The sequence below is a fragment of the Dreissena polymorpha genome, chromosome 3 (genome assembly GCF_020536995.1).
Source record: "Dreissena polymorpha isolate Duluth1 chromosome 3, UMN_Dpol_1.0, whole genome shotgun sequence".
NCBI classification, from domain to species: domain Eukaryota; kingdom Metazoa; phylum Mollusca; class Bivalvia; order Myida; family Dreissenidae; genus Dreissena; species Dreissena polymorpha.
Window position 1 is genome coordinate 2,905,503 of NC_068357.1, and position 13,880 is coordinate 2,919,382.

Here is a 13,880-nt window from a genome sequence, read left to right on the forward strand (position 1 = left end):
ACTACGACGACGACGACGACACGAGGACGACTACGACTACTACGAAACGACGACGACACGAGACTACGACGACGACGACGACGACGACGACGACGACGACGACTACTGACGACGACGACGACGACGACTAGACCACGACGACGACGACGACGACTAGACGACGACGACGGCGACGTAAGAACACGACGACGACGACGACGACTACGACTAGACGACGACGACGACGACTACGACGAGGACGACGACGACGACGGGACTACGGCGACTACTACGACTACTACTACTACTACGACTACGCGGGAACGACTACGACGACGACGACGAGACGGGGAGGGGACGACGTACGATACTACGACGACGCGACGACGACGACGACGACGACGACGAGACACGAGACGACGACGACGACGACGACGACGGACGACGGCGACGGCGACGACGACGAATGACGACGACGACGACGAGAGACGACGCGGGACGGCGACGACGCGACTACGACGACGACGACGACGACACGACGACGACGACGACGACGACGGCTACGACGACGACGACTACGACGAAGGCGGGGACGGCGACGACGATACGAAGACGACGACGACGACGAGAGACGACGAAGACTACTACGGCTACGGAGAAGACGACGACGACGACGACGGGAGACGACAAGAACTGAGACACGACTACGACGACGTACGGACGACGATACGACAACGACACAACAACACAACAAGAACAACAACAAACGACCGACGACGACGGCGACGACGGCGACTGAGACGACGACGACACGACGGCGCACGACGACGACGACGACGACGACCGACGACGACGACGAGACGACTGGACGACGACAACGACCAACAATCAACAACAACAACAACAACAACAACGACGACGACGACGACGGACGACTGCCGACGACGATCGACGACGACGACTGACGGACGACGGAGCGACGACGACGACGGCGACGACGACGACGACGGACGACGACTACGACGACGACGACTGACGAAACGACGAGACGGACGACGAAGACGGACGACGACGACACGGAGACGACGACGACGACGACGACGAAGGAAACAGAACGAACAAGAGACGGCGACGACGACAAACGACGACGGCGACGAGGACAACAACGAACGACGAAGACGACGACGAACGACGACGAGACGACGACGGACGACGACGACGACGACGACGACGACGACGACGACGACGACGACGAAGAGACGAAGACGACGGAGGACGGAGACGGCGACTACGACGACGACGACGACGACGACGACGGGGACGACGACGACGAGACGACGAGACGACGACGAAGGAGACGACGACGACGACTACGACGACCACTACGACGACGACGAAACGACGACTACTACGACAACGACAACAGACGACGAAGACTACGACGATGGACGACGACGACGACCACGACTACTACTACGACGACGAGACGACTACGACTCTATACTTCGACTATAGATATACTACTTCGATACAAGACGACTACGACTACTACTACTACGACGACGACTACTAGACGACTAGACGAAACTACAACTACAAAAAACAACAACAACAACAAACAAAATACTACTACGACGACGACTACTCCTACTATACGACGACGACGACTATACGACTACGACGACTATACGACTACTACTAATTAGACGACGACGATACGTAGACTACTACTACTACGACTACTACTACTACTACTCTACTATACGACTACTCGACGAGACGACTACTACTACGACTACTACTGCGACTAAGACTACGACAACGACAACAAACAACAAAAACAACTAATACGACTCTCACTACTACTACACGAAGACGACTACGAATCCACGACGACGACGACTACTAACTACGACGACGACGACGACGCGACGAGACGACGAGACGACGACGACGACGACGACGACGAGACGTAGACGAGGACGAGAGAACGACGAACGACTACGACGACTAGACGACGACGACGACGGGACGACTACGACTTATAGAGACGACGACGACTACTACAACGATGACTACTAGACTACGACGACGAGACGAGACGACGACGACGACGACTACGACGACTGCTACTACTACCACTACGTAACTACGACTACTACTACTACGCACTACAACTACTACTACTACGGCTACTACTACTATTACTACTACCACTGTACGACTACTACTACTTTACTACTACTACTACTACTACTACTACTACTACTACTACTACTACTACTACTACTACTACTACTACTACTTCTACTACTACTACTTCTACTACTACTACTACTACTACTACTACTATTACTACTACTACTTCTACTACTACTACTTCTACTTTAACCACTACTACTATTACGTTTTGGGAGGCCACAAGAAATCATTTACCTGGAAAATGGTAAGTAAGTAGAAAAGGCTTGTGGTGCGGGGTGGCTGTAGATGAGACGTACCCCCATTTTATTTGACCGGGTATCATTTGAAATCGAATTTAATAGCATTTTTGACTGTTTAGCAAATGTATTCCCCACTCAGGCTTATTATGTTGAGTCATACTAAAGAAGATAGTATTGGGCATTGATATTTATGTATTGATTCGTCACATACTTGTCTATAACTAAAACAACAATAAGTTATAACTTAAATATCGTGTTTAAAATATGGTAAATATTTCAATAATTTATGAATTCTCAACACAAAAGTGGTTGCTTAATTTAAGTATACCTAAGAAAGTATTGTGTAGTTCTATTCTTACGTGGCTCTTACGTGAGCGACCAACTCAGAATAAACATATCACCTAATACAATTATTGAATCGTTGGTAATAATATTTATTAAATCAAAGCGCTAAAGGCACTACAGTTGCTCGCTCTTTGAATTGATTTAGTATTACAGTCACAGGACATGAAGTTCGACATTTTCCAATCGAACGGCAACGAAAACTTCAAGCACCCATGTAATTTACTTCTAATTCTCTACAGTGTTGAAATTTTGCAATAACACCAACGAGGAAAATGATATTGATTTATAATTTCTTTTATAATTTATACAGGATTCACACAAATTCCACAATGATTACAAAGATGAAGCCTAGTTTAAACAAAAATGTTTTAAGGGTATCGATAATTTAATGGACATGCTGTAATTCAGATTTCATGATAAACCTTCGTGCCATTAAACGTTCAACATATCATTCTCGTAATAAAGGATATTTGGTCAAACACATTTGCGTGAATGAAAATGATACCGACATGTCAACAGACATTAGAACGACGATAAAGCTCACATTAATTTAAGGAAACATCGTGATTTTAAGTTGAATAGGAATTTCGTAAATTAAACAAAAACTACATATTCGTGCACTTAGTAACACACATTTCATGCCGTGAATACATTCGACGTATATCCTGCCTTTGAAATAAAGATAGAAAAAAAATACTTTTTTAAATTATTAAATTAAAAACAAAGGTTTACATTTTTTGTCACCTGTTAGTCGAATATTCACCGCATGAAATGTGTGTTATTGAATGGACGTATATTCAAACCACACGTGATGTTCGTAAATAAAATTTATACTACCGGAGATCACATCATATGCCTCCTCACATGGCTGATTATTAGTTTATTTTTCAACCACTAAAATATATTAATTTTTGAATAACACGCAGTTTTCTGTTGACACATTCAAAACACACTTTCAGAGCCGCGTGTTGCAAAAATGGGTCTTATGGCTTTTCGGCAAGTGTAGCCGTTTATCTGGTACGGAGTCGGCTGTTATCAACGTTGCTAATTACTTGCCTCAGCTGCTGTGACGCGCGCGTGTACCGACGGAATGTGTGTATTTCAGAGTTTATTTTCAGGGACCGCTGCGTCTTCGCGACTGCATGTATTTATTTGCTGACCTATAAGGAAAGCTGTATTGTGCGATTTTAACGTAACACGCAGTAGACTGTTTTCATTATGCATAATGTTATTAAAAGTATGCGGTTTGAGTGTAAAACTATTGTATTTCGAAGAAAATACTAAACAGATATGACATTTTGCCTCCAATACTAGCTTTGCGAGTGATTTGGTGAAAAGTTGCACTCTGCAGACCGATTTTTAAAACAACACTATTGACGTTATTTGTTCTGTCCACTAAAAACTGAGTTTCCGAATGTACGTTGTGTAAATTACATATACGTCTGTTGTTATTCTCTAATGAGACTAAAGGGATTCAATTTTCTTGAACTTATTGAAATAGCAATTATTATCATTTGGATGTTTTAAAGACGTTTATAAATAAATCAAGTGAAAACACATTTGATACTGTTCAACTTGAAATGCCTCGTACTCCGCAATGGTCAGGCATTAATTACACTACTTTATTTTTCAATTATTTCTATAAGCATAACATAGAATATGTCGTATATTGTATGAAAATTGGCTTAAATAAGTAACGACGCAACAGTTCAGTTAAAATGTAGAATATAATGTTACTCTTCTTTAGCTCGAAGTCCAGGTCGTACATTAGCCCCTCTCATTGCGACATTTAAGACTGCTGGAGGTTTCTCTTAAGAAGTTTTTTCGGCGTAGCTGTATAACCCATATTTTTAACTTATATGAAGTTTACATAACGCCAGCAGACCCGAATGAATACACTCCATTAATTCCATCGGCTTATTTGAGCATAATCCCCCTGAACATTGGCAAAACCACAGCGTCTTTGTAGTATAGGATGTAACACTAATCAGTGTAGGGAAGTGCGGGCTACTTACTGTTCATTTTGGCAAATTTACAATTACGCATAAGCAGTAAATTCCATGCCAAAGACTTTCAGGGTCAGTGCTGGGTCAGTAAATCGTCAGGGGAACACAGTATTGCTCTCAAGATATCAAATAACACAAATTTTAGGGGAAGAAATGAAAGAAAAGCTATCGTTATATGTCATTTGTTTTGCATTGAGTGACAAAACTACCGAAATATTATAGTGTCCATGATAGAGGGGAAATAGTTTAATCATCTAGCCACACATGTGTGACGTACGCGGCCAGTCTGTCTGAAAATATTTCCTGCAAAACAGAATTAGTTATAGACATTTGCAAGTTTGCAATAAATAACACAGTGTGACTTCAATTTTCTAAAAATTCAATTTACAAAACGCATTCACATTAGTAAAGACGCGCGTCATGCGAAAATAGGAATTCTGCAATATGCTGCCATCGAAGCTCCAGTCCAGCGTGCGCATCCGCACAGTCTTGTAAGGATATGCATACTGAGGTGGATACTCAGGAGATACCACGAAACATTTCGTCCTTTTTTATAGCGAAAGGGTAGCCCCTGACCAGACTGCGCAAGTGCGAATACTGAACTTGAGATACGTAGGTCGCATTTGCCATAAGACCAATTTTCGCAAGACGCGGATGTAACAATGTTATTTTTATTATTGATAAAACTGCGCCTTTATCGACAATCATTTAGTTCGATGACGAAGAAATACATTCACAATAAGCCATGCGTGGACACATGATGTGATCACACGTTGTATAACTTGTATCTACAAACACTATTGTAGTGAGTATGGGAGTTGGGGCAGATGGTAAACCAAGTCCATGGGTAATTATTTCCATTTTATTGGAGACGTAGACCAATAAAGTCATAACGGAAAAACATCAACAAAACAATGACAATATTTTACAAACAGACTAACGTCCACTTGACGGTCTTGGCAAATGCAAGCGAAGTCAGTACATTTACGATGAAACGAAACAAGTTAAATCGAATGACAAATGAATGAACATCTTGCAGCGGACTAATTCTTGATTATTATTGGACATACCAAGTACAGGTATTGCATCAGCTTTTATGGGTAAACGCACACTATAGAGAGAGGTTAGAATTCACACCAAAAGTAGATATATTGTATATATGTACTATATAAACAGGGAGATAACAATTGACCCGTACTACACTATTACGTACATTAATATACGTACAGTATTAAAACGACAAACTTTTTATGCGCTATATATGCGATTTTAAAGGCAGAAACACAAAACAATACTTAAACCTTTGTTTCTAATTGAAAACTTAAATACATAAATTTTCTACCTTATTTCAAAGTTAGGATATACGCCAACTATCTTTTTTAAAGACATTTTTTGTTTTAATTGAAATGCCTGTTGCAGACAATGATATTCTTTTGGGGGATCGTTTCGGAACATACGCCAACTATTGCTGTAAAGGGAATAAGGTCGGACACCACTTCTGTTTTTGTGGTGAAAATCAATAGGTAATATTCGGAATCGCATTCTAGATAAAGCTATAGAACTAAAAAAGAATTGAAAGAAATTCACAGTAAAATGAATGCTGTACCTTGACATTTGCTTGACATAAGAATCGGTTGGTCAATCAAATTCGAGGTCTTTCTTAATAACTTAACGATATAAATCAATGAGGGGAATCACGTAATCAGAATTGAAAAAACATGGCCGTCAATTTCATGTCGCGTAGGTTATACTGCAAACTTAAATTTTAAATAGTTGCAGAAGTTAATTTTGTGAATGTAATTACATTCATCCCTTTTATGATCCATAACTTTAAATGTTTACTTTTTAATCAGTAAAAGATATTGTTAGTCAGCGTCTTTGAAAGTGACCGCCATGTAAAGTTCAGGCGCGAACTATTTTTCGTCTGTAAGCTAGGTCTCGGCGTCTGATCAGTATAAGCATTATTGTTTTCATAATTAAACATTAATCCTTTGAGAGCATTTGGATGTTTCGCCGAGATACAGCCTAGTCATTTGTTGCATTATAGAAATGTTAATATTTATATGAATAGTTGTTATTTCTCATGGGGCGGAGTTTCTACTGGCTCACCTATTCATACGCCTTACCATTTGTTAAGTTCGGCGATTGTTTGTTTCAAATATCTATGTTCAGCTGATTATTTGTAAATACTGCTTTTCGTTAAAGCTGTTAATTTGACCAAAGAGCTGTATATGATGTGTTGAGTTTAGATTGTTATATTATTTAAGGAATGGACCTGAGCACACTTTCTTGTTAAAAGCCGAGGATTTCATTGGTTCATTTTGTCACATGGTAACTGAGTCGGAATCTATAAATACGGGATCAGAACTCAGTCTTAGCGGATCCTTGGTCTAGTGGTAACACACTGGCTTCATAATCCAGAGATCGCTGGTTCGATCCCCCGCTGCACCTAACCTACTAACTCGTCTTTCGCATGAGACGTTAAACCGAGCTGCAGTGTACTAGGGTGTACTATACACCGGGCACTAAAAGACCCAGGGTCACCTCTGGAACGGGGTGTCTCCTGTATCTTGCACTATCCCCCGTAACCAACTAACACGTCTTTCTGGGGGCGATGGCCATATGGGAGACAATCCCGGTGCACTCGATAAAAAATAATGAAGAAGAAGAAAGTCTCAGCATCTTCTTTCTGGAGTTCACGCCTCTTTAAGACACTTCAACAACTACGGTTTATATTTTACATACACTTATTACATAAGATGGGCAATATAATGTTCAGACAAATGAGAGCTCCTCCGTTTACTATTTAATATTAACACTTCGGTACAGTAATTGTAATTATTATGTAACAACTAAAGTTAAGAAGATCCCGGTGCATAGGCTCGGTCCTTCCTCGTCCATTGTGTCAACTTATATTCAGGGACGCCCGCTTGGCATATTATATTATCTATATGCAAATATATATACATGTAATCACTCTTACCTACGTATCAATACTTTATATATCTGTTTTACCCTAAATATATTTTGGGAGCATGCGTGTTTTACAAACACCCCTTTTTGCTTTTAGGATGACCAAGAAGAAGTCTCGCCTTTGCAATCAGCAGCCAAAACGCCGCCGTTTATTTGCAACTGCTGCTACAGCTTGTACAAGCAATTCAACAACTTGCACCAATACTCGCGGCTTGAAGAGAAAGCACATTCTTACTCCCCTCAAAGGTAATCGTGGAACGCCCATCAAAAGTCCGTTACAAGTCACCTCTCTATAAGGCCCGCAAGATCACAATCAAACCAAGATCCAGCAAGCTTCTCGTCTAAGCGACTTTTTGAATTGACATTTGATGATGAAGGCAAAACCCTTTTGAAAGCTGCACATAATTTATACCTACGCACATAGACGCGATAGATGCAAATGAAAAGTTTTCATTTACTTAAAGAACAAAGTTTAATTTTTGCTGCAGACATTTGTTTTAAGGTCTTGGTCGCATTCGTTTTTTGACCTATCACTTCTTGGAGAAACATAATTTAGCTTAATTTCGCAAACCTTGTTTGAAAGCCATATTTGATCCAACACCAATTTTTTTCATGAGCCAAAACAACAAACTTTACTACCAAACATATTTACCGAGTTCTTGGTTTAAGGACACGTTACAAATAAACCTCCATTTATCAACCAATCTTACATGTGCCGTGTTAAATTGGGCCCGACTGAAGAAAGTTCTGCCACGCATTTATATGGCCCTCTTTCTTCAATATCTCTCTCATGGCTATTTGTACCGGGACCTAGAGGAGGAACGGGCTTTGCCTCAAGTCTGGCAGATATAATTGGCTTCTGCCATAATCGGGAATGATATGCAGTAAATACCTTAAGGCCCAAATCAATTTATATTCTCATTACCTGTCCTAATCTGGTTGCTATACTAATGCAACTGACATAGATTTCGTATGTATATTCGATTTCGATATATCAAGAGTTGACAATACATTAATAGAAACCCATGCAATTCTTCTTGTTTCAGACTACATTTTTCTTAAATCAAACATGTGGAGAAAAAAACAACATTTTCAAATACTCGCAAACCATAACAAAAAGCAGCTAGCCGAAAATAGGCTAGCAATAAAATTCCTATTGAAAATAAAATCTTGATGATCCAGATAGCCAATTTCGTATACGAATTAACATTTTCAGTGCCTTCACGTAAGATAGTATCGCTACATGTACCAGAACATGCCAATGCGACGTTGTTTTAGCCGTATTCGGCGGGAGAAAACGGTATTCCTTGACATGTATGCGTGCTCAAACAACAGTTGTTCTAGAAGTTGGTCCGTGTATAACAGCCATGTGCGTGCTCAACAGCAATCGCCAAAACAATAGAAACTCAACTTTACCCTTGAAAATAACGCCATTAGCAATCGATTGTATCCATTTTTTGTAAGTTACAATGCCGTCCACATGCACAACTGGTATTTAAACAGTGCTAATTTTATTGTGAAAACATTTATATTATTGTAAGTCCGTGTACAACAGCAATTGACGGCTCAGGAAATCGCAAAATATTCCATGAGTAATCTTCACACTCAGACCAACCAGATTGAAACGGTTGATACTCGATGAAACCGCTTCCGGCTGGCCCTATGATAGGCGTCATCCGATTAAAAACAAGTAAGTAATAAGGACTGTTTGAACACTCAATTTTTCAATCTAAACGAGGCATCGGCGGTCATGTTTTCTTAATTCTGACCAAGTGATTTCCCGCATTGTAAATGGTGTTTGTAAGAAATAAAATTACGTATTTACGCTATATTAATGAAAGCCCATTGTGTTCAGATTTTTGTCTACAGTGTTAATATGCCTTCGACTCGTAGTTTTGGGTGCAGGAAATTAAGCTGTGTGGTCGCGCTTGTTACCATTGAAACGGTTTGATATGAGGACTTAGTCTTATGAGTCTAGTAAGGTGATACACAGTTATCAAGATATCAACATTAATAGAAAACTTTCAAATAGCTGTGTTTAAGTAAAATGTATAATGATGCATTGCATTTAGATGAGCAATTAAGTTGATCTTAGGCTTCTTGTTTTTTTATTAAATAAATAATAACCGAAATCATACATAGACGTTTAAAGCGACATAAAAGTTGAGCTTGGCTACTAAACGAACGCTTAATATAGGATTATTGACACCTACTCGTGTTAACGAATGCATCAAAACCTAATGTATTTACCGAGCGACATATTATTGTATGAGTATCGTACAAGAAGCCATTGAAATTTACAAACAAATGGCATATCTTCAATTTCTTATCAGTAACAGAAACACTTTTAATTGGTCAACACCTATCTCTAATAGAATATATTATGAACAGTCACATTTCGAAATCATTTTGTCGGACAAATGCCAGCACAAGTCGTTCACAGTGTGGCAGGAATCAGGTAAAACAAATAATTTTAGTGTTTATTTAAATAAATCATTTTAAAACAGAATAAAAAAACTGTTTGTATTAGACGACGATTAATAAATATGGCGTATCTAAGAAAAACTGCGGTCCAGTAACGCACCATACAGACATCAAAATATTTGAATGAGATATAGGAATACACTTCAGGTCAAACATTTGAAGTTTGAGGATCATGCATTGTATGTTAAAATATTCTCTTTTACAGACAATTTAATTGTATTATAGTCTTAGTAAAACAACATTTAGGAATACAGTTTATTATAAAAAATATATAAAAATTTGACTATTGAAACTTGTTTGAAAAACAAATAATGTAGTATGTTATAGCAGTGTTATATTATGAGAGTTGACAATATGATTTGAATGAGTTTAAATAAAACAAGTTAAAAAATGTATCACCGTGAGAATTCATTACATAATGAAATCACTGCCGGTCACGTTTAACTCACACCAAGCACCATTAGTATAATTTCTAAATACAAAAATTTGTTAATGAAAGTAAACATCACTGATCCTGACAAAACTTTGTAAATTGATTATGTATACATATTTCTGCGATTTCCGTTTTATTTATATTTCACCCATTTATGCCTAGCGTTTAGAAAAAAGGCCTTGGCAAACAGCGTAGACCACGATGAGACGCTGCATGATGCGGCGTCTCATCAGGGTCTGCGCTGTTCGCTGAAAATTTCTGTAAGAAATATTATAAAAATAGAAATAAGTATACTAGACATCCCTAATTTTGGAAATAAATTGATCAAATTTAGAAGGATTAGAGAGACCACTAGGCATGAATGGGTTAACTAACGACGTGGTTTCTTTCTGCTACAGACTGCAAAAGCCAGCGCTATGTTTGTCGCTGTTTTTCTGGTTACTGCCGCAACAAATATTGGGGTAAGCGAAAGGAAAACAAAAAATGTGTAAAATTCCTGATACGCTTACGCACTTGTCCTTTAATAAACAACATTATTCATTTTATGTGTGAAAACAAACTTGTTCAATCAATAATATTTGTGAAATTTTAAAGGGAATCGTGTGTTATACATGAATGAAGCTTGCTTTACATGAAACTTAATTATATACAAGGACGTACTGTTTGTCTTTTCATCGATCCAATACGTTAACGACGTACTTTGTACCAGTCCCTCTTTCAAATGTATGTCAGGACTTGCTATGTTCCCGGACTCGATCAAATACATTTAAGAAAACAACTATATGGCTCTAGTTTCTCTTCGAACGAGTGCTTGTAAAGATATATTGTGTCATTATTTAGTTCAATACATTTTATGACATATTATATGTTTCTTGTTCTGAGAAAAATGGGCGTAATGCATGTGCGTAAAGTGTCGTCCCAGATTAGCCTGTGCAGTCCGCACAGGCTAATCAGGGACGACACTTTCCGCTTTTATGGTATTTTAAGTTTTAAGGAAGTCCCTCCTTGCCGAAAATCAAGTTTAGGCGGAAAGTGTCGTCCTTGATTAGCCTGTGCGGACATCACAGGCTAATCTGGGATGACACTTACGCACATGCATTATGCCCAGTTTTCTCAGAACGCGACTCATATGTTTTCCCTCGATCAAAAACATGTTAGGACCTTCTATGTGGCTCTCCTCAGTCCAATAATTTAAAGGACGTTTTATAAGCCCCTACCTATACTTAATACATATCTGAGCCTTGATCTGAGAAAACTGGGCTTGATGCATGTGCGTAAAGTGTCATCCCAGATTAGCCTGTGCAGTCCGCACAAGCTAATCAGGGACGACACTTTCCGCCTAAACTTGATTTCCGGTAGGGAGGGGCTTCCCTGAAACTAACAATACCATTAAAGCGGAAAGTGTCGTCCCTGATTAGCGGACGACACTTTACGCACAAGCATTATGACCAGTTTTCTCAGAAAGCGGCTCATATGACGTTATGTTTGTAACTCGTTGAATACATTACATTTTGGGAAATAATTTACGTCGATCCGTAATCCTCTATATTACGACACACTATGAGCCACTCCCACTTCGTATACATTTTCAACCCATTTTTGCCTAGTGGACTCTCCCATCCTTCTAAATTTGCTCAATTTATTTCCAAAATTAGGAATGTCCAGTATATTTATTTCTATATTAAGAATATTTCTGACAGAAATTCCTTTAAGCAAACAGCGCAGATCCTGATTAGACGCCGCATCATGTGGCGTCTCATATCGGTCTACGCTGTTTGCCAATGCCTTTTTTTATAGACGCTAGGCATAAATGGGTTAAATTAATTAGTTCATACCTTGAACCAATACCTTTTCAGGATAAAGTATGCGTCATTCATTGACCCAATACTTTTTTGGACTTATTACGTGTATTTTCCAAGATCTTACATTGTAGGGAATATAAAATATTCATCCCAGGATGCAATACATTTCAGGTCATACTATGTGTCACTTCCACGTTCCTTAATTCCGGGATACCCGCTGGATATCTCCGTCCAGATCACCAATGCTCCCTCGCCTGTCCTCATCGAAGCTTCGCTTTTTGAATTAGGACAATCTACGCCTGTGTCGCGAACAATTAATACCGTTCAGTCTGGTAATTTTGCTACAACGTTATCATATAATATTGTAATGATGGCGTCTGAGTATTATCTGCCCGTTCTCAAATATCAGCCAGATTGAAACAGTACTGTTGTATATTCACGACTCAAAATATTATCCATTTTTGTTGTAGGGCATCCACAACGAATGCAGATACATGTGGGTATACTTACATTTTTATTGATAAAGTGGTTGGTATTATACGTGAGTCGGGCCACTGCCCTGTTTCTTTTATATAAGGCTCTTATTACACAGACATTGAACACAAATTCAAAATAGAGAAAGCTCTAATACACTGACATTGAACATATTATGAGTCAAAACTCAAAAAAAACAAAGCTATTAATACACTGACATTAAAAAATATTATGACGTCAAATTTTAGACGAAGAAGAAGCTTTTGTTACACTGACATTGAACTTTTTATGACGTCAAATTCAAACTAGTATAAAACTCTTAAATACTGACATTTAGATATTATGACGACAAAATTCACTACAAGAAAAAGCTCTATTACAGACATTTAACATATTATGACGTCAAAATTCAAAAACAAGAAACGTCAAAATGTAAACAAGAAAGGAAACAAACTAAAAAGTTACTAGTGTGCTTACCATACAACAAGCAAGAATACAGCATGTCCAAAAATGCCAGTCGCCTAAATGTAAAATAACAAAATCTAAAAGAACAAAAAAGTTTATTTTTAGACTATTACTAAAATAAAAAACCGCTAAAGGTGTATTATAAAAATTGTATAGTTTGTGTTATAACATTGTACAACGATGATTTTGACGCTGTATGTAAATATAATATGAGTCGCGTTCTGAGAAAACTGGGCTTAATGCATGTGCGTAAAGTGTTATCCCAGATTAGCCTGTGCAGTCCGCACAGGCTAATCAGGGACGAAACTTTCGCTTTTATGGTATTTTTAGTTTCAATGAAGTCCCTCCTTACATAAAATCAAGTTTAGGCGGAAGTGTCGTCCCTGATAGCCTGTGCGGACTGCACAGGGCTAATCTGGCGACGACACTTACGCACATGCATTATGCCCAGTTTTCTCAGAACGTGAAACATATTGTC

General features: G+C 39.1%; 2 protein-coding genes across 2 annotated transcripts in view; one reads left to right on the forward strand and one right to left on the reverse strand.

The window, feature by feature from the left end:
- The first annotated feature begins 10,105 nt into the window (after positions 1-10,105).
- On the forward strand, positions 10,106-13,079 carry LOC127875082 (uncharacterized). Its single transcript, XM_052419900.1, has 4 exons — positions 10,106-10,202; positions 11,060-11,122; positions 12,635-12,795; positions 12,934-13,079. The coding sequence occupies exons 1-4, from the start codon at positions 10,165-10,167 to the stop codon at positions 13,077-13,079; spliced, it is 408 nt and encodes a 135-aa protein (XP_052275860.1). The 5' UTR covers positions 10,106-10,164.
- An 8-nt stretch (positions 13,080-13,087) lies between these two features.
- The window catches only part of LOC127875083 (uncharacterized), a 9,288-nt gene continuing 8,495 nt past the window's right edge, over positions 13,088-13,880 (reverse strand). Inside the window, exon 5 of the mRNA XM_052419901.1 lies at positions 13,088-13,095. Within this exon, the coding sequence (XP_052275861.1) occupies positions 13,088-13,095 (8 nt within the window). The remainder of the gene's footprint in view (positions 13,096-13,880) is intronic.